This window comes from Schistocerca cancellata, chromosome 6 (genome assembly GCF_023864275.1).
Source record: "Schistocerca cancellata isolate TAMUIC-IGC-003103 chromosome 6, iqSchCanc2.1, whole genome shotgun sequence".
Taxonomy (NCBI): Eukaryota; Metazoa; Arthropoda; class Insecta; order Orthoptera; family Acrididae; genus Schistocerca; species Schistocerca cancellata.
In genome coordinates, this window is record NC_064631.1 from 267,799,859 (window position 1) to 267,824,582 (window position 24,724).

The following is a 24,724-nucleotide window of genomic DNA, read 5'->3' on the forward strand; positions in this document are numbered from 1 at the left end:
AAGTTATTGAGTTCAGAATTGTTCCCTCGACTTAAATTTTATACCTTGGATTTCAAGACATGTATGATACGTAATGGTGGTTTCATAATTGCATATTTGACTAACGTGAGCTTGATTCTGGACTGAAAACGGTCGGTAAATAAATTACATTGAAGTTGTAATTTGTGTTTTGCATTTCTTGCACAATGACCTTGTAACTTTAATTTATGGAAATAACTAAATGAATATTAAACCCAATTTTGCGAATAGAATGAATAAATATTAACAATACCTCACAATTGCATCTGGCAATATGAAACAGGGAGGGAAGATAGAGAGAAGGTAGAGAGGAGCAGAGAGCAAAAGCTGAAGTGTGTGGCATGGCAGTTGCTGTGCTGCTGCAGTGGAGGGTGTAAGTAGGACGCATGGGCGTCGGCGTGTGGCGGGGACGACGGCCGCATATAAGGCGAGCGGTGCTCTCGCCGCGACACACACGGTAGCCGTGTCAGTACCACTACCAGTACCAGGTGAGCCGCATCGCCATGGTCCGCACGATTGTCGCGCTGCTGATGCTCGGGGCGCTGGTGGCGGCGCAGGACAAGTACACCACCAAGTTCGACAGCGTCAACCTGGACGACATCCTCAACAACGACCGCCTGCTCAACAAGTACGCGCAGTGCCTGCTCGACGCGGACGACCGCAACTGCACGCCTGACGCCAAGGAGCTGAAGAGTACGTACCCCGACAGACCCGTCACTTTCCCATATACGCACAATATGTTTCCATTTTTCAAGTCCTATGACTTCCAATTGGTCTAATGTAGTTCTTCAGTTCTTCCTACCTTCCACCAATCTCTCCATCTCTACATAACTTCTTCAGCTTACACAATCTCTACTTTGATCTCTAATTTTTGTTTCTTCGACAACTGTCCCCTCCTTTTTTTCCTACTGCTCCTTGATGTTTCTGCTTGTATCCCATACTCTAGTTTCTTCTTTTGATGAGGCTACTCCTCTCACGTTCCTCATTCACTCTTTCAGACGCTGCATCCTTCGAAATTCGTCTATTTACATGATTTTTATGTACTTCTGTTGCACGATATTTTCATTGCTTTCAGATTCTGCCCTGGCTTTCTCACGGCCCACGCTACCACGCAGTTCTGTGATCTAAGCATATTGTTTACAGAACTTGTTCCATAATTCCTTGGCAATATTTGACAATACATAAACTCCTGCATGCAACAGATACCTATTTTTGTTCACATCGTTAATCTGCTTGTGGCGCCCTTCGTCCTTCTATCATCAAAATAATTTTGTTTCTTGCAAAGAAGTGCTCGTTCACTTCTTATACTATTACCATTCTTGATGTTTAGCAAGCCGATATTCTCACTTCCATCACTGTTCATCGTCATCTTCAGTTTGCTAATCCTAATCCTGTATTCTATGTTATTTAGTTATATAATTTATTCGTTAGACCCACCATGCTTCTGTCAAGAAGACATGTCATCTGCGAAACGTATGACTGTCATTAAGACATTGCAATCTGACCACGGCAGAAGTTATTTTCGAAACAATTGTACGACTCAGTTCCGACTAGTTGTGATGAATTCATATCACGTAGGTGGTCGAGTAAGTATTAATAATTATCATTATTATTATTATTATTGTTAATGTTATTAGTCCATTTTCTCCTTTTTATTGCATGGGCAAAGTAACACACGAACTCTCATTTCGGAACGATTTTTGCTCGATGAACGTACAACAACGGTTGTGGCTTCGTACTGCACTTCAGGATAAGTAGACTTAGTAACATCATATCCTCATTCTGATTTAGCTTTACTTAACACATTTCAGGAGAATAAAACGTATATTTTCCGTCTTGATGGTCGTCCAATTGAGCAATTTACTCCGCCTGAATATATGCAGGCTCTTGACTCTTTGAGGCTTATGTCGATGCTTAGAAGAACAACTTCTCAATTATGGAAGACAGATTTTGAGAAAACTCAACATTTGAAGGATTCCACCTCGGATCTCCTAAAATCGACTTCGGTCAATGCAGTGTTAACAACGTCGTTGTTTCCAACAGGCTGTTGATTTAAATTTCTCCCTAGCTTCCTGGTAGTTTCTATCACTTTGTCAATCTCAAGTCCACTATGAACGTGGACACATCAACCTCCAGGATTTTACCAACGCTCAAGTTCTCTGAGAGGAGAAATGACCGTTGCCCGCCGTCTCAGATGGTGACATGCACACAGTATTGTTGGCAGAGAATGTTTCGTTGTATGTTTTTATCAGAGCTCGCATAAAACTCCTGTGTTGAAATACCCTCGCACCAATCATAGTGCCGGCCGGGGTGGCCGAGCGGTTCTAGGCGCTACAGCTTGGAACCGCGCGACCGGTACGGTCGCAGGTTCGAATACTGCCTCGGGCATGGATGTGTGCGATGTCCTTAGGTTAGTTACGTTTAAGTAGTTCTAAGTTCTAGGGGACTGATGACCTCAGAAGTTAAGTCCCATAGTGCTCAGAGCCATTTGAACCATTTGAACCAATCACAGTAGGCTACTAAGCGAAACAGCCAGACAGTCAGATATCATTGAAATTTGAATTAGTGATGATCAGGCTCATTCAGTGCTGCTATTAAGTTAATCAAAGCCTACATTAAAAAGAAAAATGCATTGTATTATAGGCTTAATAAGTTTAGACTTTTGGATGCTACAAAATTTTGCAGCACACTCCACTGGACAATTTTAAACAGCAAAACACAGTGAACCAGCAGGCAGTGGACCATGACGTATAAACCGTCCGTCAAAAAGTTCGGAGCCTGATTTTATTCAAAAAATTGGCTCTAAGGACTATGGGATTTAACATCTGAGGTCATCAGTCCCCTAAACTTAGAACTATTTAAACCTAACTAACCTAAGGACATCACTCACATCCATATCCGAGGCAGGATTCGAACCTGCGACCGTAGCAGCAGCAAGGTTCCGGACTGAAGCGCCTAGAGCCACTCGGCCGGCCCAGATTTTATTCTTGGCGTATAAGCAACGTCAGCACAGTAACTACGGTGGCATCTTGAACTGTGTAAACAACAGATATGCTTACAATCAGTTAGTTTTGAGCAGGCAGTGCTAAGTAGTGGACGTGAGCCCGCAGTGGTTCATATGGTTCAAATGGCTCTGAGCACTATGGGACTTAACATCTGGGGTCATCAGTCCCCTAGAACTTAGAACTCCTTAAACCTAACTAACCTAAGGACATCACACACATCCATGCCCGAGGGAGGATTCGAACCTGCGACCGTAGTGGTCGCGCGGTTCCAGACTGAAGCGCCTAGAACCGCTCAGCCACCAACGGCCGGCTCAGCAAATGGTATTTAGACTATCTCTGTTGACAATGTAAGTCAAACAGTCTCTGTCAACAACACTGTGATGCAAGGTCTTAATATGTTAATAAAAATATTGTGCCAGTACGTAATAGTTAAAATGTGGTTAGTAAAGATGATCTGTCAAAATGCGTTCTTCAAATGTTCAAAAACACTCTCATTTTATAAAAGCGATCTATTATTTCGAGTACATAAATTATAAGGAAGGTCAGCGTTGGCCGTAATTTTGATGGTTTATTGACAGCAAAATAGATTTTCAATCACATAGTGATCACCTTCAGTGCTGTAGTGTACAAATTAAACTCATAGGCACTCGTGTCAAGTTATTATCAGTAACCACAGTTATGTAACGATCACAATAACTCAACAATCACAATAATATTGTGATCGTTACATAGCTTTGGTTACTGATAATAACTTGACACGAGTGCCTATGAGTTTAATTTGTACACTACAGCACTGAAGGTGATCACTATGTGATTGAAAATCGATTTTCCTGTCAATAAACCATCAAAATTACGGCCAACGCTGACCTTCCTTCTAATTTCACATATATGGTCGTTGTGCACACAGCACTCTATGGAGTCGCCAATAAATTTCGAGTACTGTTAACATAGGTACACATAATCCTATGCATACCATACACATTGTTTCTAGTTTCAGTTCAAAACCGCTGACGGTTAATATTCGCCTGAAACACAGGGTGGTGCGATTGCGGGGCCACTGAAATAGCAGGGCCTGTAGCAGGCTACGTGTTGCTTGATGAACCGCCTCTAGGCTGGCGACCTCTGGTCCCCTAATGCTTAACTTCTGTGCCCACTTCATGCGTGGCGCCGCCGAATGGCTGCACTACCAGTTTGAACGCTGGCCTTTGGCGGGTCCAGTGACCTAGGCGAGCGCGGCCTGTGAGTGCCGGGCTGTCGCTTTCACCGCGGTGAGTCACCGGGCACGGACCCCGCCGGACTAGCTAGATGCACGTCTGCAAGCCGGACGCCTGTTGCAAGTGCGCCTCTCTTAGGCTTAAAGTGACTGCATTCTCATAATTCGCTCATTGCAGACGGCGTAGTGCTCTGAGCTGCGCAGATAGTCTTCCGCATCAGTTTCATACAATTTCATTAGAACTGTAGAACGAGGACCGATCTATATCCTTCGCCGACTGTACCTCTTCACAAAATTAATAAGCTGGAGCACTTCTTTGTTATCAGAGCAGTAACCCTGATTGCTGTATTTCAGCCTGTTAGCGCAGAAATCGCTATTTTTGTCTCACCGTACTCTTTCTCCTTCTTTCTTTTTTTAATTTACTAAGGTTATTTCTACGCAGGGTGACTCTTACTAACGTTTAAAAACCCTTGAAGAGACAAAATGATGCTGAGGCAAGTAACTTTTATGTAAGACACATGGGACATAAATATCGGGAAATACCCAAAAAGTGGTTGACTATTATTGAACATGTGATTTGAGGTACCTCACGCCACATGCAGCGATGCGGCCTCTCGGTCTGTCACACCCGATCAGCTCAACCCAAGTATTAGCGTAGGTGTGACTGAGGGTTTCGGTCAGGGGTTTCGGTGCTCTCTGTAATAAAAAAAACTCAGTAAATGGATTAGCGACGAACTGAAACGGGTGTCTTCCGACGTCCGCCCCGAGCAGATACAACGAACGAAAACGAACAAAATGAGAATTAAAAAAAAAAAGGCCTACGTGCACGACTTCAACGCGTAGAGCTCAGCATTTGAGTCTTGCGTCTAGCAGACAACAATTTTTTTTCACTGCGTTACACATTATGTGTTTACAATGAGGTAAGATTTATTTACCTGTCTCGCGGTCTCGGCTGTTTTAGTTGCAAAGTACAGTACAACATAAAACTACCATATTCAGTGACAACTAAATGAGTAGAAGCTTTCGAATTGTGTCGTTACCAGTGAATGACGTACGTTTTCTTAGCTAAATAATGACTGTTAAAAGGAAAGAAACACAAAATTAGAACAACTTTTGCTTAGTCATAGCGAGGACAGTAATTCCGTAACTTCAACGTTTACAACAGATCATATTTACAAAAGAAGTTTAAAATTTACACCGTTGTGCAGTGATGTGTAGCACTGTCCCCGACCGGCGGGTGTACGATCGACAATCCCAATCGCTGCACGTGCGGCGCGGTATGTCATTTGATAACGTCATATGTTCAACACTTAACTTTTGAGGTATTTCCCTACATTTGCCACCCCATGTGTCTTATATTAAATTAATTATCGCAGTGTCGTCTGCATTGTTTCGGGTGTTTTTAAAAGTTAATAAGAATAACGCTGTATATGAAAGGACTGACTGGCTCACTCACTCACTCATCATCGCCCTGCCCAAACCGTTGAGGATAGAAACTTGTATTTGGAAAGGATGTTTATCTTATACTGCAATCGACATTTTTCGCAATTCCTCCCCTAAGGAGGTGAAACCGCGAATGAAAGATTTTTGAAAATATGTCGCTATTAAGGAAATTTAGAGCTAGAAACACCAAAATTTGTATTTGGTTTATGAAATAAAGAAATACGTGTTTCAAGGTTGAACAATGAAATCTGTCTTCTCCAGACGAGTCATTCTCGTAAGAAATTGACCATACAGTCTCGAAGATGGAAGCATGAAAACAATGGCTGACAGTCTATTGGCTGTTTTTCAGGCTGGTTAACTGGACCACTCAGGTTGTAGACATCACAGTTTCCAGCCATACTGTCGATTGAAACAGAGTTCAACACAATCAGGAAAAACTTTTTTATTTTGTGCAGGCCTATTGAGTACCGGTTTCGGTACTATGTACCGTCATCAGGCCATCCCCTGGCACGCAGTCGTCAACCTCGCTCGCCCAATTAGGTGTGTCGTCCACGAACATTGCCCACATATTCATGGACGGGGAGAGCAGATGCTTCAACATTCTCGTCGATAATCGACCGACTGCTTTTTTGCCACCACATGAGAGGTAGCGTATTGTTACATAGAACTGCGGGACATTAAACTGGAGCAGTTAGGACTTATCCGAGATGTGCGTTTGGAGATCGGTGACCCACACGCCTGACCGCTACTCTGCTATCACGCTGAAATTCATGGCCAATAAAATGTATCTATCACTCGGCGGTGCCCAGTTTTAGATCACTTGTAGTAAAAGTCAGTGTATGCGGTCAGCTGTAACAAGTGGTGCATCCTCATTCCCGCAGCAGAGAAAGTGCGGGGCGCTTGCTTACCTCATCGGCCAGCCACCACTGACCTACTCCACGTGTGTGAGTGAGTGGCTGCTGTCCGGCGCGCGAGCGCTCACTCACACACACACACACACACACACACACACACACACACACACACACACACACACACACACAGCTGTTTGCTTACCGGCTACAGGGAAGCACTTGAGCTGCTCTGCCAACTCCGTGAACCGGCGTTTTCCCCGTAGAAAATGTTTACAGCAGGCTCCGTCTTGAACAAATTAGAAAACATGACATTTCTAGAGTTACCGCCGGCCGGTTTCTTCGTTGTGCAATATGGCGAACGTAAATCGTGCTTACGATCTGTCGACATCTTTAGCAATGTGTGCCCACCGGCTGACTGCAAGAAGTTGTGGAGGATAGGTAGGCACGGACAGGACTGTCATCCAACGGCGATAAGGAGCGCAGCGACTGCTACCAAACCACCCCATCGGCAGCAAACGTGGTGTTTTTCACTGACAGACGACTTTTTTAATTTACTGATTTATTTAAGTTGGGAAGATTAGGGCCATTGGACACTCTCTTATAGTAAACCAGGTATTCTACATATTTCACGTTACATGTCTATATATTTAAAGAAGAGTGTTCCTTTGTCTGTTTGTTTATAATCCATACAAATTTGCAGTTTTATTGCGATATTGACGAAATTTGGCATACTTTACCTTCAATACAAGAGGAAGATCAGTGTCTATATGAGATTTCGTAATCTGACATCAAACATATATGTATGTAGTATACAATGGCGAAAGGTTATTACCAAAAAAGTACTTGACCGATTTACTTCATGACAAATTTACTTCAGATTTCTCAAATTTCTACATTCAGATGCGAAATTAAAAAAAAATTAATGTAAAATTAAATGCATAACAAACGTAATGTATCGTGGTAGACTGATTATACACTCCTGGAAATTGAAATAAGAACACCGTGAATTCATTGTCCCAGGAAGGGGAAACTTTATTGACACATTCCTGGGGTCAGATACATCACATGATCACACTGACAGAACCACAGGCACATAGACACAGGCAACAGAGCATGCACAATGTCGGCACTAGTACAGTGTATATCCACCTTTTTCAGCAATGCAGGCTGCTATTCTCCCATGGAGACGATCGTAGAGATGCTGGATGTAGTCCTGTGGAACGGCTTGCCATGCCATTTCCACCTGGCGCCTCAGTTGGACCAGCGTTCGTGCTGGACGTGCAGACCGCGTGAGACGACGCTTCATCCAGTCCCAAACATGCTCAATGGGGGACAGATCCGGAGGTCTTGCTGGCCAGGGTAGTTGACTTACACCTTCTAGAGCACGTTGGGTGGCACGGGATACATGCGGACGTGCATTGTCTTGTTGGAACAGCAAGTTCCCTTGCCGGTCTAGGAATGGTAGAACGATGGGTTCGATGACGGTTTGGATGTACCGTGCACTATTCAGTGTCCCCTCGACGATCACCAGTGGTGTACGGCCAGTGTAGGAGATCGCTCCCCACACCATGATGCCGGGTGTTGGCCCTGTGTGCCTCGGTCGTATGCAGTCCTGATTGTGGCGCTCACCTGCACGGCGCCAAACACGCATACGACCATCATTGGCACCAAGGCAGAAGCGACTCTCATCGCTGAAGACGACACGTCTCCATTCGTCCCTCCATTCACGCCTGTAGCGACACCACTGGAGGCGGGCTGCACGCTGTTGGGGCGTGAGCGGAAGACGGCCTAACGTTGTGCGGGACCGTAGCCCAGCTTCATGGAGACGGTTGCGAATGGTCCTCGTCGATACCCCAGGAGCAACAGTGTCCCTAATTTGCTGGGAAGTGGCGGTGCGGTCCCCTACGGCACTGCGTAGGATCCTACGGTCTTGGCGTGCATCCGTGCGTCGCTGCGGTCCGGTCCCAGGTCGACGGGCACGTGCACCTTCCGCCGACCACTGGCGACAACATCGATGTACTGTGGAGACCTCACGCCCCACGTGTTGAGCAATTCGGCGGTACGTCCACCCGGCCTCCCGCATGCCCACTATACGCCCTCGCTCAAAGTCCGTCAACTGCACATACGGTTCACGTCCACGCCTTCGCGGCATGCTACCAGTGTTATAGACTGCGATGGAGCTCCGTATGCCATGACAAACTGGCTGACACTGACGGCGGCGGTGCACAAATGCTGCGCAGCTAGCGCCATTCGACGGCTAACACCGCGGTTCCTGGTGTGTCCGCTGTGCCGTGCGTGTGATCATTGCTTGTACAGCCCTCTCGTAGTGTCCGGAGCAAGTATGGTGGGTCTGACACACCGGTGTCAATGTGTTCTTTTTTCCATTTCCAGGAGTGTAGTTCCCATCGCGAAAATAAATTGCAGCGGCAATACCCGTCTTGGAGATAGAACCGTCAGTCGTCACTAGTTCATGGAACGAGCGAAAGCTTGAGAATTTGAAAGAAACGTCATTTCAGACTCTTAGTTATCGATTACTTGGCGGTGTTACATATCAACGGAACAAGGCTGACCCTGAAGAACATGTTGCCGAACGTAATAGAGGCCACCAATATCACGGGGTTTGCAGCAAGCGAAGATGTATGCGTTAGTCGCATTCTGTTGACACCCAGTGATTTAAATATAAACTAAAAAAACTAAACTCCTTCCGAACAGGCCATGAAGGCCCAATGATACCGACCGGCCGCCGTTTCATCCTCAACGCACATGCTTCACTGGATGCGCATATGGAGGGGCATGTGGTCAGCACACCGCTCTCCCGGCCGCATGTCAGTTTCCGAGACCGGAGCCGCCATTTCTCAATAAAGTAGCTCCTCTGTTTGCCTTACAAGGGCTGAGTGCACCCCGCTTGCCAACAGCGCTCGGCAGAGTGAATGGACAGCCATCGAAGTGCTAGCCCAGCACGACAGCGCTTAACTTCATGATATGACGGGAACCGGTGTTACCACTGCGGCAAGGCCGTTGGCAGTGATTTAAATATGCCCTTCGATTTAAAGCGACTGAAGTTTCCTATGCGGGTTTCATTCCTTGAGTGTCAACAAGGCTCAAGGCCAATTAATATGCGTGGCAGACATTAAACATCCCGGGCAAGCCGGGCACTGCAGCTATCTTACGATAAGCACGGTATATTACATTAGGTAATAAAAATGCTATAGTACATTTAAAAGACACACAAACGAGTTTGATATTCATAGATGTTCAACAATAATTAGAAGTTACTTGACGGTAGGTTTTAATGATGAGCACTAGCAAAAGCGTGTATGAGAGAAAGCGGTGGACGATGGAGGGTAGGAGAAACGTTATAATACACAGTTAATACGGTGACTCTTAGAGAAGGAAAAAGAGAAAGAGACATAACTGAGAGAAGATAGGAACCTTGACTTCACTATCTAACAGAGGGGGAGTTAGCCTTACACTTTAAGTTTTGAGGAAACGTTTGTGAAGCTGGCAGAAGAAAAAAATTTGGAAATTTGTGGTAAGGTTTTATGGGACCAAACTGCTAAGGTCATCGGTCCGTAAGCTTACGCACTACTAAATCTAACTTAAACTAACTTACGCTGAGGACAACACACACACATGACCGAGGGAGTACTCGAACCTGCGAAGGGCGGTGTCGCGCGGACCGTGACAAGACGTCCGAGACAGCGCTGCTATCCCGCGTGGCTCTGGTAGAAGAAATACATCTTGCAATCTAGTTCTTCCGAGCCTACGCTATTGCCTACACTATTGCGAAGTAATTCAACGCGCCTGGAGTACCGAAAACACTAGATTATTAGTACTAACCACAAATACTTGTCCTCGCGTGTGTTACGTCTGCAAATTTCGTCTCTATGACCATGTCAGTACTTCAAACGGCTTGTCAGGGCAGTTGCGGACAGACAAATGACGTTACTACAATACGGTATGTCCACTTCACCGGCTCCTCCGTGCCCAAGCACCCCAGTATCTCGCATCAGTGACTAAATACCTGTTGTCTGATCGTAACCGAAATACCAAATCCCGTTTGTGTAGTATCCTAGCTGAGCCCATTCAAAAACCAGAAAGATTCGCGAAATCTTTCGTCGTTGCTGGTGTCCGCCCCTGGAACAAGCTGGCCTGTTCTCTTCACACAGTTCAGTGGCCTGCTGCTTTTAAGAACATGCTTCCGGGACAACATTTCATTTTCACAAGCATTACTGTCTGTTTCTCAAGTATTTTGCAAACCAGTTTTGTGGATCTTCTTTCAATAGGCCAGACAGCATGGTGTCAAACGTGTCTACGCGCGACACAAAACGCAAGTGTAGTGGAAGAACAGAGTAAATAATAAGATCTCTCGTTTGTTACAGAAAGGATCGCCCAGCACATACACTGGCCCCTATTATTCAACGGTATGTAACGAAGTTAGATAACGTTCCTACGTCAGCTTCTCTCTCATGTGGCATTTCCGTAATACTCCCGCACTGATCGAACCTACCGGTAGAGAATGTAGCAGTACGCCTCAGGATTACTTCGATGTCTCCCTTGAACTTGACGCGTTGGGGATCCCAAACACTCAAGCTGTAGCCTATACACACTCACGTAAGTATTATGCAAGAAGTCTCCTTTATAGATGAGTTACACCTTCTTAGAATTATCGCAGTAAACCGAAGCCCACCATTCGCCTTCAAAAGCATCTACCTTACGTGTTAGTTCCATTTCATGTAGCCCGTCAGTGTTATACCTGGATATTTAATCGACGTGACTGTCTCAAGCAGCATACTCTAATACTATATACGAATATTACGGGATGTTTTCTCCTACACATCTGCATTAACGTATATTTTTCCGCGTTTAAAGCAAGCTGACATTAATCAGAATAGAAATGCTGTCCAACTCATCCTTTATCCTCCTACATTCACTCAACAGCGACACTTTCCGTTACACTACAACATCATCAGCAAACAGCCGCACATTGCTGTCCACCCTATCCAAAAGATCATTTATGTAGATAGAAAACAACAGGGGACCTACCACACTTCCCTGGGGCACTCCAGATGATACCCTCACCTCTGATGAACACTCACCATCGAGGACGATGTACTGGGTTCTATTACTTAAGAAGTCTTCGAGCCATTCACATACTTGGGAACCCATCCCTTATGCTCGTACCTTAGTTAGGAGTCTGCAGTGGGGCACCGAGTCAAACGCTTTCCGGAAGTCAAGGAATATGGCATCCGTCTGATACCCTTCATCCATCTTCTGTTTACAGAGGCCATTCCGGACGCGCTGACTAACGAGTGCGCTAAGTGCAGCGAGAAGCAGAAGGCGGGCACGGAGAAGGTGACCAAGTTCCTCCTGGAGAAGAAGCCCGACCTCTGGAAGCAGCTGGAGGCCAAGTACGACCCCAACGGGGAGTACCGCAAGCGCTACGACGACAGGATCAAGAAGCTCAAGTCGTGAGGACCCGCAGTAGGCTCCACTGCTCTGATTCTTAACTACAAACACAATCAATTATATATGTAACACATTTTTTGTAATACACTTAATAAATGTGGTCGTAGACTATTTTCTCAGTACCTTAATGCGAGCGGCCACCATATACCTCATTCCCTTGGAGATGCTTATGCAGGAACTACTGGGCTGCTTACTATGTACCTTCTACACAAAGCCCTTCTCGACCGATGTATGGGAGAGTCTTCAACTTTTCGGTCAGAAGATGTATGTGTCTTCCACAACTCTAACGAGAGAATGACTTCTGAATATTTTTGGATAATTTTTCCTAAGAGTGATGTCAAGAAACAAACTCCACAAAATTATAATAATATTGATGATAATAAAATGATAATAATAATAATTTGGGGCAGTGATTTGGTAGTGTTAACCTGAAACCAAGACAATTCACTTCCATGGCTGTTATTGATAGATGCACTCATTATTATTTCAAGCTGCAAATGTTCTTGATAACAGTTTATTTTATCTCTAAATCGAACTCATTCGTGACGAGTGGTTTTTCATACTTGTACGGAGCAGTATCGGTTTACAGTGCCATCTTCCTAGTCTCAGTTCGCATGCCCGTATAACGGAAAGTGCCTTTGACGAGAAATTATTGTTTAGTTTCTCAGCGCAGTTTCATAAAATATTGTTGCCTAGTTATCACCAGCGGCTAGGATCACAAATAATCTTCATCACAGATGCAGTGTCTCTTACACCATGCAATAAATTTCATGTGACTGTATCAGCATAAAAATATCCAGTAGAACATCTGTTTCCCATCGTTGTAGACTGTCAAAAAAATTGTTCAAATGGCTCTGAGGATCAGTCCCCTAGACCTTAGAACTACTTAAACCTAACTAACCTAAGGACATCACACACATCCATGCCCGAGGCAGGATTCGAACCTGTGACCGTAGCGGTCACGCGGTTCCGGACTGTAGCGCCTAGAACCGCTCGGCCACCACGGCCGGCTGTAGACTGTCAGAAAATATGTCATCGTGTCTATAACAACTCACAACATAACACTGATCTATCTCGTCTGAGGAACGTAATACATATCGCCATTGATTCACATTATTTTTCATTAAAACTGAACATTGTCACACTATTAATAAAGCGTTCAGTCTTCCTCTGGGTTCTACCAAATCAAATATTAGCCCATCCGGTTAGCCATGCGGTCTAACGCACGGCTTTCCAGAAGGGGAAAGAGCGCCTGGTCCCTGGCACGAATCCGCCCGGTGGAGTTGCGTCGAGGTCCGGTGAGCCGGCCAGTCTGTGGGTGATTTTTAGGCGGTTTTCCATCTGCCTCGGCGAATGCCGGCTGGTTCCCCTTATTCCGCCTCAGTTACACTATGTCGGCGATTGCTGCGCAAACAAGTTCTCCACACGTAGGCGTACACCACCATTACTCTACCACGCAAACATAGGGGTTACACTCGTCTGGTATGAGACGTTCCCTGGGAGGAGGGGGGGGGGGATCCACCGAGGGCCGAACCGCACAATAACCCAGAAAGAGTGGTTCGGTGTGGGGCGGCGGAGGGGTGAAGTGGACTGCGGTAGTCGTCGTGGGGTTGTGGACCATTGCGGCTGCGGTTTCCGGAAGCCACTAGCGTTATACATCATGCATTCCTCGTTAACGTTGTTATCGATGGCAAACTGGCTTAAAATTTACGGTATGAGTATTTTTGAACACTCCCTAATGTTAAACAGAGATATGAGACTGTAACATAAATAAGACCTCTGTTTTACCATTCCACCTGCCATCAACAAGTTAGACAATGCCATTAATTCATCACTCACTCGTGTGTGAAATAACTTTGTGCATCACAATCGATGAAAATATTAGTGGGAATATAAACTTCCCTGACACACCAATTCTAATTGGTATTCAGACTGCTTCAAACTGGAGTTAAAATACATGCTTTCAAAGATTAATACTATCTTTTTCTTAAAACTGCGATTTGTAATTCTGTCGAAGCTGCAATGATAAATATCCTTTATTTGCAGTGACCTGTTTCAAACACTACGTCCATTATCAAACCATCACATATAAAAACAATTACAGTGGTTGTTGCAAACTTTATTTGAAATGAACAATTCCTCATACAGATAACATAGTTCTTGCTTTTATAAACAACGTACTTTCATCATAAGTGTTGAAACATAATATAACCAGTTACATTTGCTAATAGTCACAATCGGCAATTATGAGTAATATGTACAAAATTATCTACAACATTTTATCAACGCTTTTTGCCTCACAGTACCAGGACAACCGATAGTCAAAGCTTATTTATTTCTCGTTCGATCTGCCAGATATATTTTACAAAGAACAGATAAGATTAATATAGAATAATATAGATCACAATAAACGTTTGGAACTTACAACGTGGAAACAAATTATTTCAGTTATTACATTACAATTATGTCAGGGAAACTACATTATTACATTAAAAGGAACAAAAATCACATAAATTGAAGACAGTTAATTACACAGAAACATTAAGATTATGGAGCCATTTCCTGGCATTGTCCGTTAACTTGTGGAGCGACAACAGAGAGCCGTCTCTGAAACCATGAATGTTACAAACTAGAAGATGGTCCATTGTTTGTACCTCGCCACAGTCACAACACGAATCGTCTGTATAGCCCCATTTGGTTGTTTGCTGTCTGCATTGTCCAATTCCCGTGCAAAACCTGTTTAGAGCAGACCAGTGTTTCCTGTTGAGATCGAAGCCTTCAGCCCTTTTGGCTGGGTCGTGGATTAGGTGATGATTGATGGTTTTCCACGACGCCTCTTCTCATGCCCTGCCAAGCATTCTTCCATTCAGCATCGAGACCCTTTGTGCCCAATGTCCTGCTCCAGACAATAGGTTTCCTGGACTTGAGTCTCGTGGGTCCTCCCATGTCGGCACATATGGGTAGCCTTGGGTTTGCTTCAATTTTTTCTACTATGTCCTGGGTTGCTTTCTCTCTACGTATGGAAGCAGGAGCGATGTTTGCCAGCACCGGAAGCCACTCAACGGGGGTTGGGCTGAGAGTGCCGCTGAAGGTTCTCAGAGTGGCATTTAGTTGTACATCCACTTTTTTGGCGTGCGGGCTTCTGCTCCAGACTGGGGCACAGTATTCTGCAGCGCTATACACCAGTGCCAGTGCAGCAGTTCGTAGAGTGGCAGCATCACAGCCCCAAGTGGTGCCTACCAGTCTGTTGAGCAGGTTATTTCTCAACTTTAGCCTTTGGGCAGTATCATTTAGGTGTTGTCTGAAAATCATGCTGCGATCTAGCTTAATACCGAGAATTTTGGGAAATTCTCGTGGCTGACAGCTTTACCATTTATAACCAGGCGCAGTTCCCTTCTCGCTTCCTTGTTGCTTGGATGCGTGACTGTGCTTACTGTTTTTGTCACACTGATTTTTAAATGCCATGTGTCATAGTATTTTTTCAGTATAGCTAGTTCTTCATTTAGTATTGATTCCAGATTTTCAAACGAGTTACTGTGCGCTGTATAGCTAAATCATCTGCGTAGGCAAATTTACGTGAGTGCAGATCAGGCAAATCTGCTATATAGATGTTTAAGAGCCAGGGAGCTAAGACTGATCCTTGCGGAAGACCATTTTTAGGGATGGCACTTGCTGGTTTCACCATTTAATTTGACCCTGAGCTTCCTTTCGCTCAGCATGTGGTTCATGAGCTTCAACGTTGTTATGCATTTGACTATCTTTGCCAGTTTTAAGATGAGATCACTTAGCCATACAGTGTCGTACGCTGATGTCAGGTCAATGATAAAGCTACAGGCTCAGGTTAAAGGTAAATACCCCAGAGGACGCAATGTAGCATGAGAACCTATGCCTGTATGCCCTATGAGCCACGTTCTACCAACTGCATTTAAAGTGGTATTTCTACAAAGCGTTAACCAAGTAATACACTTAATTCTTACAACTTACATCTAATTACAGTCTACTGACAAGACACATAAAGCTCATCACAAAAAGTGATTGCGCTGAAATATAACCTCGTCAAGTAAATCGACGACCTTCTCCTTAAAATTTAAATGTCGTTCACTTTCTTTGTTTGCTGATTTTCTTTAAATACTATAAGCTCTGCATGTCTTGCTTAAAAATATTAATCGGACTGGTGAGAGTAATCTCCTGCCATGCTTGTCTTCTGAAGGAGATTAATTGTCCATCAGCGTCACACGCTTCTCTCAAGTAGTTACATTTGTTTTCCGTCCACAAATCAATACATAACGATTTGTTCTTCTTATAAAACCAGCAACGCCTGCAGTACATAACACGAAGGCAATTAAAACGAAAACCTAAAATATTTATTATTGTGCAAACGTAGTAATGTAGAAAAGTTACAGATATATCTTTCTCAGCACAGGACCATGACGGGTAATGCACACATTCCACTTCGTGAGAAGAATTGTTTTTGTAGTGAATGCAGTCACTTGTGCACAGCTGTTTTCTCTTCATCGCTTGCTTGCCATCCAGTATATCTTTCACCGGTCATAACACATAAAAGTCAATCCGTAGAACATCTCGTGGATAAGGTGCGTGCTTGGGACATTCAAATTTCATTTCCGGCAATGCTGCTGCGGTTGAACGAGCTCCATGAGGACGAGCATTGTCGTCTTCACAAAAAAAAAAAATAAAAAAAATCTGCAGACACAAGTTCTGATTTGGTAACAGATTTAAGTATAAATAACTGGTCAGTATTTCACTTATTTCCACTGAATACCTTTAAACTACCCCTTTTGCGTCCCTAAAAAGTATGAGCATGACTTTTCCTGCGGATAATTGAGTGTGGATTTGTTTTGTTCGGCGAAGAGCTAAGGGGGCATTCCTCCATCAGTATTTTCGTTTCTTGCAGGTGACTGTGCAACTGGAAAGAGCCCAAAACATGCTCACAGGCGTCGACGTGACAATCTCTCAGTTCAACTGACTGCGGACACTTTATTAAAACGCAGCACTTCATGGACAATATTGTGTGCTCAACCAGCAGTAATATCCAAAATACTACTTCGTAAGTAATTCGGCTGGTTTTATTCACGGGCTCTTCCACTGTTGCAGTGTTTTCGTTCGTAATCACACGGTGTGCCTCGCTCGGGTGAGGAGCGTCTTCGGCAGAAATTATGCTTCTTTTCAGACTTTCTGCAGCACTCGTACACTTTCTGCAGGGACACACACTGTACTTTCACCCTGCAAGGCATTTCCACAGGTTTAACAGCTTCACTACTCGTAAAGCGTATCATAGATCGGTGCTTTAAGGCGGTGGTAGTCGTTAATGGTTTCGCAATCCTTGGACTAAAGAAGCTTCATTTGCTATGCTGCGAGGACAGACTGCCAACTACTGGTCATTTGTCGAAGCACAAGGTTAATTCCTACCAACTGGCAAGTCAATGGTACATTTATGGTACTAAGGTTTTTATTTGAATCACCATCGTTTGATCAACGTATTTCCGATATTATTTTAACAATTCTAATTAGCTTTCTTTTCCTTTCGTATACGTTTCTCACTACGCTAGAGCTACCTGAACCATCGATCCGCGACCAGCTGAGACCGCATCATTACCTTTAAAGCTGTCATCTTCTAATCCCGATCCTAGCAGGAAAAAAATATCCAAATCATAGATCAACAGAGGTCACTACGAATTAATACTTGGAGGTTCATGCTTCATTCTTCACACTGATTCGTATTTAGCCTGTTCACAGAGGAGTGGCCGCCGAGTAATGTAGTCCCCCTAATGAGTCAGCTGTATTCGTCACCCCGAAGGACGAGAGACAGAGCGTGAGAGCACCAAGTTTAATGGATAGAGAACATTGTAACACTTCATTTGTGCATCAAAATGAATACATTGCTGCTATTATTAATCGTATTGGCATCATTAGCATCACTAATAGTGGCACGGAAACTACGGGGTCCGGCGAAAAGACCTCCCGTAATTGGAGACGCCGCTCTGTGAACTGTGACTGGAATAATGATGTGGATGGGGTATCGATCAGTACCAGTATACGTGCCATTTTTGCTAGGTGCACTTGCTTGGCTAGGTACGCATCGTCCGTTTGTTGTGGAGGAGTATATTCATAATGGTGGTCCTGTGATTAATATTCAGCGAGCATTCAGCATTCGAAAAATGTTGTTCAAATAGCTCTAAGCACTATGAAACTTAACATCTGAGGTCATCACACCCCTAGACTTAGAACTCCTTAAACCTAACTAACCTAAGGACATCACACACATCCATGCCCGAGGCGGGATTCGAACCTGCGGCCGTAGCAGCAGCACGGTTTCGGATTGAAGTGCCTAGAACCACTCGGTCACAAAGGCCGGCTTCGCATTCGAACTTGGCCAATGTGCTTCTGGTCCTGACAGAAAACTTTCAAATTTGGGTATCAAACTTTAGAACATTAGGTTCTGAACTTAAAAGCAAAACTACTGGTCGACCTACAACTATAATAACAACGGAAAAAGTGGTGCGTCTGAGGCCGTCCGTCCAGCAATTACCAAAGTGTTCAACACTTGCGCATGCAGCTACCCTGGGTTTGACTCAGAGGACTGATAGAAGAATCCTGCACAGAGATTTTTACCTGCACCCGCGCAAAATGATGATTACCAACAAATTAAGTGAGATTATGAAACTCGTAAAGCTGTGTGTGTGGAAAGTCTCCAGTACATTCCCACTGGTGCTGTTTTGATTCCTTTCATAAGGCCTATTTCCACTTGTCAGGTACCGTAAACAAAATTTTCGCTACTGCCCAGTAGGAAATCCTCCGGAACCTCACCAACGACCACTTCACAAACTTCGATGGACGACAGTTTGCGGCGACGTTGTTGAACTGAGTGTTGGCGTCCGTATTTTATCGAAGAAGGTACGTTTACGGTAACGGTTAATTCAAGTCGCTGCTGTCACATGGTAGAGACCTTTCTCCGACGTAAACTAAACCAGTTTGTTAGGAACAATGAAGAGAGAGAAGCCTTGTTCCAATTAGACGGAGCCACAGCTCAAACTTCTCTACATTCTCTAGTAATTTTGAGACAGCTGATGTCTAGGCGTAATCTGCGTACAAGAGAAGACATCGCTTGGCCCTCAAAATCACCCGACTTATCACCTTGTACTTTTTTCTTTGGGGACATTTAAAAGTTCAAGTGTACAGACATCAGCCTACAAAACTGCAAGCACTTAAGAAGGCAATCACCTAGGAAGTGGCTGTCATTCCACTGCAAGAAGAACTATGGACGACTTCCGGGAAAGGCTTCGTCAGTGTGGACGCCATTTGCCGGACATAAAGTTTAAAACCACCTACGTAAATTGGCATAGTATTTTTTGTTCACAAATAAAAGTATTTTCTCTGCATCCTTGTTTTGTTGGCAATTACTTTGTGAAATATGGAAGGTCTTTTTTCCGCACCCTGTATAATGAAAAAGTTCTACAATTCTTCCTATACCATGTGAAAGCGCCAAATTACAATCATCCTGTGAAGGAGCAAAGTTTTCCTGCACGGAAAGACTAGATGTTGAACATTTTGGAACCGACATCTACAGCAAAATTCTATGTCTTTTCTCTACAGGAAAGATTGCTTGTTGAATTAACAGAAGAAAATCAGTTTGAGTTATCATCTTGAAATAAGTGTGCAATATTGATACCATTACTTTTGCAGAAGATTTATCGGACCAGATAATCCCAAATTGAAAAATTGCCGTAGTGCACTTCGCTGTCGTCACTACCCTATGAAGTCTAACGTCCATTGTTACTTCTGCAGAGCAAATTTGACTACTTTTCGTGCTTTTTGGAACTGCATTACTTTGAAGCTACATCACAAATTTTATTACCTTGTAAACGTGTTCACAATCGCATATCAGATCTTACGGAAAGTATAGTACGCTACCGCTGCGACTTCTCTCTACGCTGCAGCAGGGAGAGGCGCGCCCAACTGTACCGCAGAACACGGGAACGACACCATGGTGGACTTGTCATTGGGTAGGGGATGCGAGGAGAACAACCGTCGCCAAATTGCGTTCTCCATCATCATACGAGCCTATTGCCTGAAGTGTTGGTTTGAGGTGCCATTGGCTTCACATGGCCAGTAATTTACACAGCAGACGAAGACTGTACCCTGTCGCCGAAGACTTAGTGGCACCTTTCAGCAAGATCACGCAAAATCGCCTGTCGTTCGTGCTGCCAGACCTACTTCGACGCAGGTGTTCCACGGTGTCCAGACAGGCATGTCCTCCAGCTCTCTCACCCAAAGAAAACAATCCTTTAAATCAATATCCACTGGCAGTTAATGTCATTGATCCCTTTGTGTCTTGTACCCATGTCTGTCATACAAGTTCAGTTCGGTTTGATGCTCAGCCGGATCAGAGCCATTGTTGCTCCGTGTACTAAATTTTGCATACCCTGTACACAATCAAATCACCTAATAATTAAATTACGTATTATTAAAAAGGAAAACACTGCCTAGTGTTCTGCAAAATGATATTTCTTTGATCAAGAACCTGATTTAGGCTTCCCAGGCCATCTTCAGTTGACAAGTGAATGTCATAAACACTGACAAACATGACGTGCGACTTACACAGACATTACAGGGTTTACATAGGAAAAATTTACATATTTTTGTAACATACATATAATTTCATTATCTAAGAAGGAAGATAAACACAGTTTTTGTGTGGACAAACATCGGAAATTAAGTCTGATCATTTAATACTACTCTGGCATTCTATGTGACGTGCTTGTCGATTTCATGTATTTCCAGTAGGTTCATCTTTCCGCTTTTCTTAACAAAATGTAAGACTTTATTTTTGCATCACATCAGTGGTTTTTAGCTAAAAGACGACCAGCAAACGTTGCATTTCTCTTCCTTAACTTGCAGCTTCTCTCGTGCTCACGTAGCCTAATTGCTACAGCTCTGCCTGACTGGCTTATAGACACTTTTTCATATTCCTCGTAAGTGATTTTATAAACATCACTGTGTGACACCTGTTGCAGTTTGTCTTTAACATTGAATAAAAATTTTGATATACTATAGGTATTATAAAATGCAAGTCTTTAGCCTTTTTGCAAGATTGTTCGAAATGTTGCCCATACATGGGATTTTGCGCCAGTCTTTGTAACTACTGAGTGATTGTTGTTGACCAGCGTACTGGTGGTAGAACTTTATGCGTTTTCTACTTTAGTAGTATATTATCAGAGTACAGCTATAGCCATTGCTGGAAGTGACATGTTTGATGGTCTGTAGTTCTGTATGAAAGGCGGATTCAGGTAATGCAACCGATATGAGGCGAAGCACCATCGAATGAAAAGCTGAATGTTTGTGGCTGTGTGGATGTTGGGAGCTTGCAGGGATTACCGCATCAATATTTCTTCTGTAAACGGTAAATAAGTGTTTTCTTGTACTTATATTAATATCAAGGTCCAAGAAATTTATAAAGAGCCTCCTAGTTCCACCGTGAATCGAATTTTCTTATGTTCTGAATCTGAATGTGGTAGTACCGGTCCACAAACACAGCACATCTTCGACATATCTGAACCAGTAGTTAATTTTTCAATCAATGGCTCTTTCTATAAGAAAAATTGTAAGAAAATGTCTATAAAAATTTCATAGTGTAGGCGTATAACACCAAATAAATACAATGTCACAGAACATTACCAAGAGTTTTCCTTTTTTAATATTGTTATCACGTTCTGCGAAGCACAGGGAAGTATTCTTCCTACTATGCTATGTACGCACGATGAGTAAAATTTCGTTAGTTGCTCGTCTTTATGGTGTAGGAATTTAAAGAGGAACAGTGTAATTACGATGTATCTCGTGGAAGTGAGCAGGAAATCTACAACGCAAGATGCTTCACTAGTGTTTGTAAAACTTTAAACGTGGTCTGCTGCTGTCACATTTTATTGCCCCATTTGCGACGAAGCATTTGATTATACACCTCTAAAGACTGTTATTAAGTTCATAAATTTAAGCCCACTCTTTCACAGCGTCACACATATATTCAAACGACAATCTTTCCTTGGAAATGGTTAAAACTTGAGATGTAGCGCAACTGATAAACGGAATATAACATCTCCCATTACCTGCCGCTGCAGAAGGTAATCTTTTCCTAACGATTTCACAGAAGTACAAAAACAGGCAACCACTTTTCTGCGAAGGTAATTACGAAGTAGACGGCTGAAGATGCTGTTATACAGATATTACTTCGAGGAGTTAGTACTCCAGGGAAACTTCCACAAAATGAAAATAAGGTGGCTGTTTACTCAGCACAGAATAATATTTCCGGGTACCTGTCCAAAGCACTTGAAAATTTCAGCTGATAGGACACCATTATCACACACTACACTTACTAAAAACTACCAAATATTTCCTCTTACATTGATAGCTGTCTTATCGAGGCATATATTGGCTGGTATTTCAGTTCTTTTTAATCAAGATGCAACACTGAGTGTACATTCATAGCTCAAGAAATATGTGCCAAACAGCAACAATAAATAAAAGAATATAGTGGAGCAAGTTTGAAATCAGACCCGAAAATCAATTCTAATAAGACTACAGTAATGTAGAATGCGTACGCAGCAAACGCCAAGAGAAGTAATCGCAAAACCTCTTAATGATTTTCTGTATTTAAAGAAATTAAAGATAACGACTAAAAACAGGGGAAGAAAAGAATAGAAGAGCACAGCTCTCTGATGCACTTTCGATAAACTAAACAGACTTTTCAAAATGGAGGTCCGTATTTGCTTGAAAAGAAACGTAGACAATCGGTGTGTATAATTACTATTAACTTATGGCAATAACACATGAACGTTTGATGTGGAAACCTTTCAGGACGCATGAGAACGAAGTAAACAGAAAAATGTATCGTATAACAGACTGAAGTATTAATTATGGCTGTAACTGAAATATGGATGGGCGAAACTTGTAACCAGTTAACTATTGGTAGACAGACCGAGGGAATTACTTACCAAGTTCGCAGAGATAAGAAAAGTCTAACAGACGACTTGACGGAAGCCCGAAGTTGAGGTTAGAAAGTCTGAAAGTATGAATCATCCAAAATTAATACCATAACGTTCGAAAACTGAAAGGGGCTGCCTTCATCCAGCAATGAATGTCAAATGTGTCATGATACTGACTATAATATTCCTGTATTCCTCTTAGTGATTGACTTTAGCTAGTACAGTCATTGTACGAGCGCGTGATGAAAAATGATGTCTCCATCTTTTTTCATGGAAACCTTTTTTTCTTCGATCAGTCTTCTGACTGGTTTTATACGGCCCACCAACAATTTCCCTATTGTGCCAACAAAGTCTTAATCTCAGAGTAGCACTTGCAACATACGACCTCAATTATCTGCTGGATGTTTCCAATCTCTGTCACCCTCTACAGTTTTTGCCCTCTACAGCTTCCTCTAGTACCATGGAAGTCATTTCCTGACGTCTTAATATATGTCCTATCACTGCCCCTTCTTCGTGTCAGTGTTTTCCACATATTTCTTTCCTCTCAGATTCTGCGCAGGACGTCCTCATTCCTTACCTCATCCGTCCACTTAATTTTCAACATTCATCTGTAGCACCACATCTCAGATGCTTCGATTCTTTCTGTTCCGGTTTTCCCACAGTCCACGTTTCACTACCATACAATCTATGCTCCAAACGTATATTCTCAGAAATTTCTTCCTCAGATAAAGGCCTATGATTGATACTAGTAGACTTCTCTGGGCCAGGATTGCCCTTTTTGCTAGTGCTAGTCGGAATGTCCTGCTTTCTCTGTTCCTCATTGAGTATTTTGATGCCTAGGTAGCAGAATTCCTTCATCTACTCCCTGACCATCAATTCAGATGTTAGGTTTCCCACTCTTCTCATTTCTTCTACTTCTCATTACTTTCGTCTTTCTCCGAAGATGGTGGTGTTTTGTTTGTGGGGAGCTCAACTGAGCGGTCATCAGCGTACGTACAAAGACCCAACTGTTACACACTCCAATTTTGTCACAGTCCACTCTGGCCACTGCCACATATGATGACGATGACGATGAAATGATGAGGGCAACACAAACATCCAGTTCCCGACCGGGAATCGAACCCGGGATCCCGTGATCCAGAGGCAGCAACCCTGACCACTAGACCACGAGCTGCGGACAAGTCTCGTCTTTCTTCGATTTACTACCAGTCCATATTTTGTACTCATTAGACTGTCCATTCCATTCAGCAGATCATGTAATTCTACTTCACTTTCACTCAGCATAGTAATGTCATCAGCGAATCGCATCATTGATACACTTTCCCTTCGGATTTTAATTCCACTCCTGAACCTTTCTTTTACTTCCATCATTGCTACTTCGATATACAGATTGAACAGTAAGTGCGAAAGACTATATAGCCCTGTCTTATACCCTTTTTAATCAGAGCATTTCGTTCGTGATCGTCCACTCTTACTATTCCCTCTTGCGTCTTGTACATATTGTATATTACCTTTCTCTACCTATGGCTTACCCCTATTTTTCTCAGAATTTCGAACATCTTAACCTTTTCGCATTGTCGAGCGCTTTTTCCAGGTCGACAACGTGTCTTGATTTTTCTATAGTCTTGTTTCTATTATCAAACGCTACGTTGGAATTGCCTCTCTGGTGCCTTTAACTTTCCTAAAGACAAACTGTCGTCATCTAACTCATCCTCAATTTTATTTCCC

At 43.3% G+C, this 24,724-nt stretch overlaps 1 protein-coding gene across 1 annotated transcript; it reads left to right on the plus strand.

Moving 5' to 3' along the window:
• Positions 1 to 457: 457 nt before the first annotated feature.
• LOC126191117 (ejaculatory bulb-specific protein 3-like) lies at positions 458 to 12,403 on the plus strand. Its single transcript, XM_049931858.1, has 2 exons — positions 458 to 711; positions 11,818 to 12,403. The coding sequence occupies exons 1-2, from the start codon at positions 522 to 524 to the stop codon at positions 12,006 to 12,008; spliced, it is 381 nt and encodes a 126-aa protein (XP_049787815.1). The 5' UTR covers positions 458 to 521; the 3' UTR covers positions 12,009 to 12,403.
• Positions 12,404 to 24,724: the final 12,321 nt, after the last annotated feature.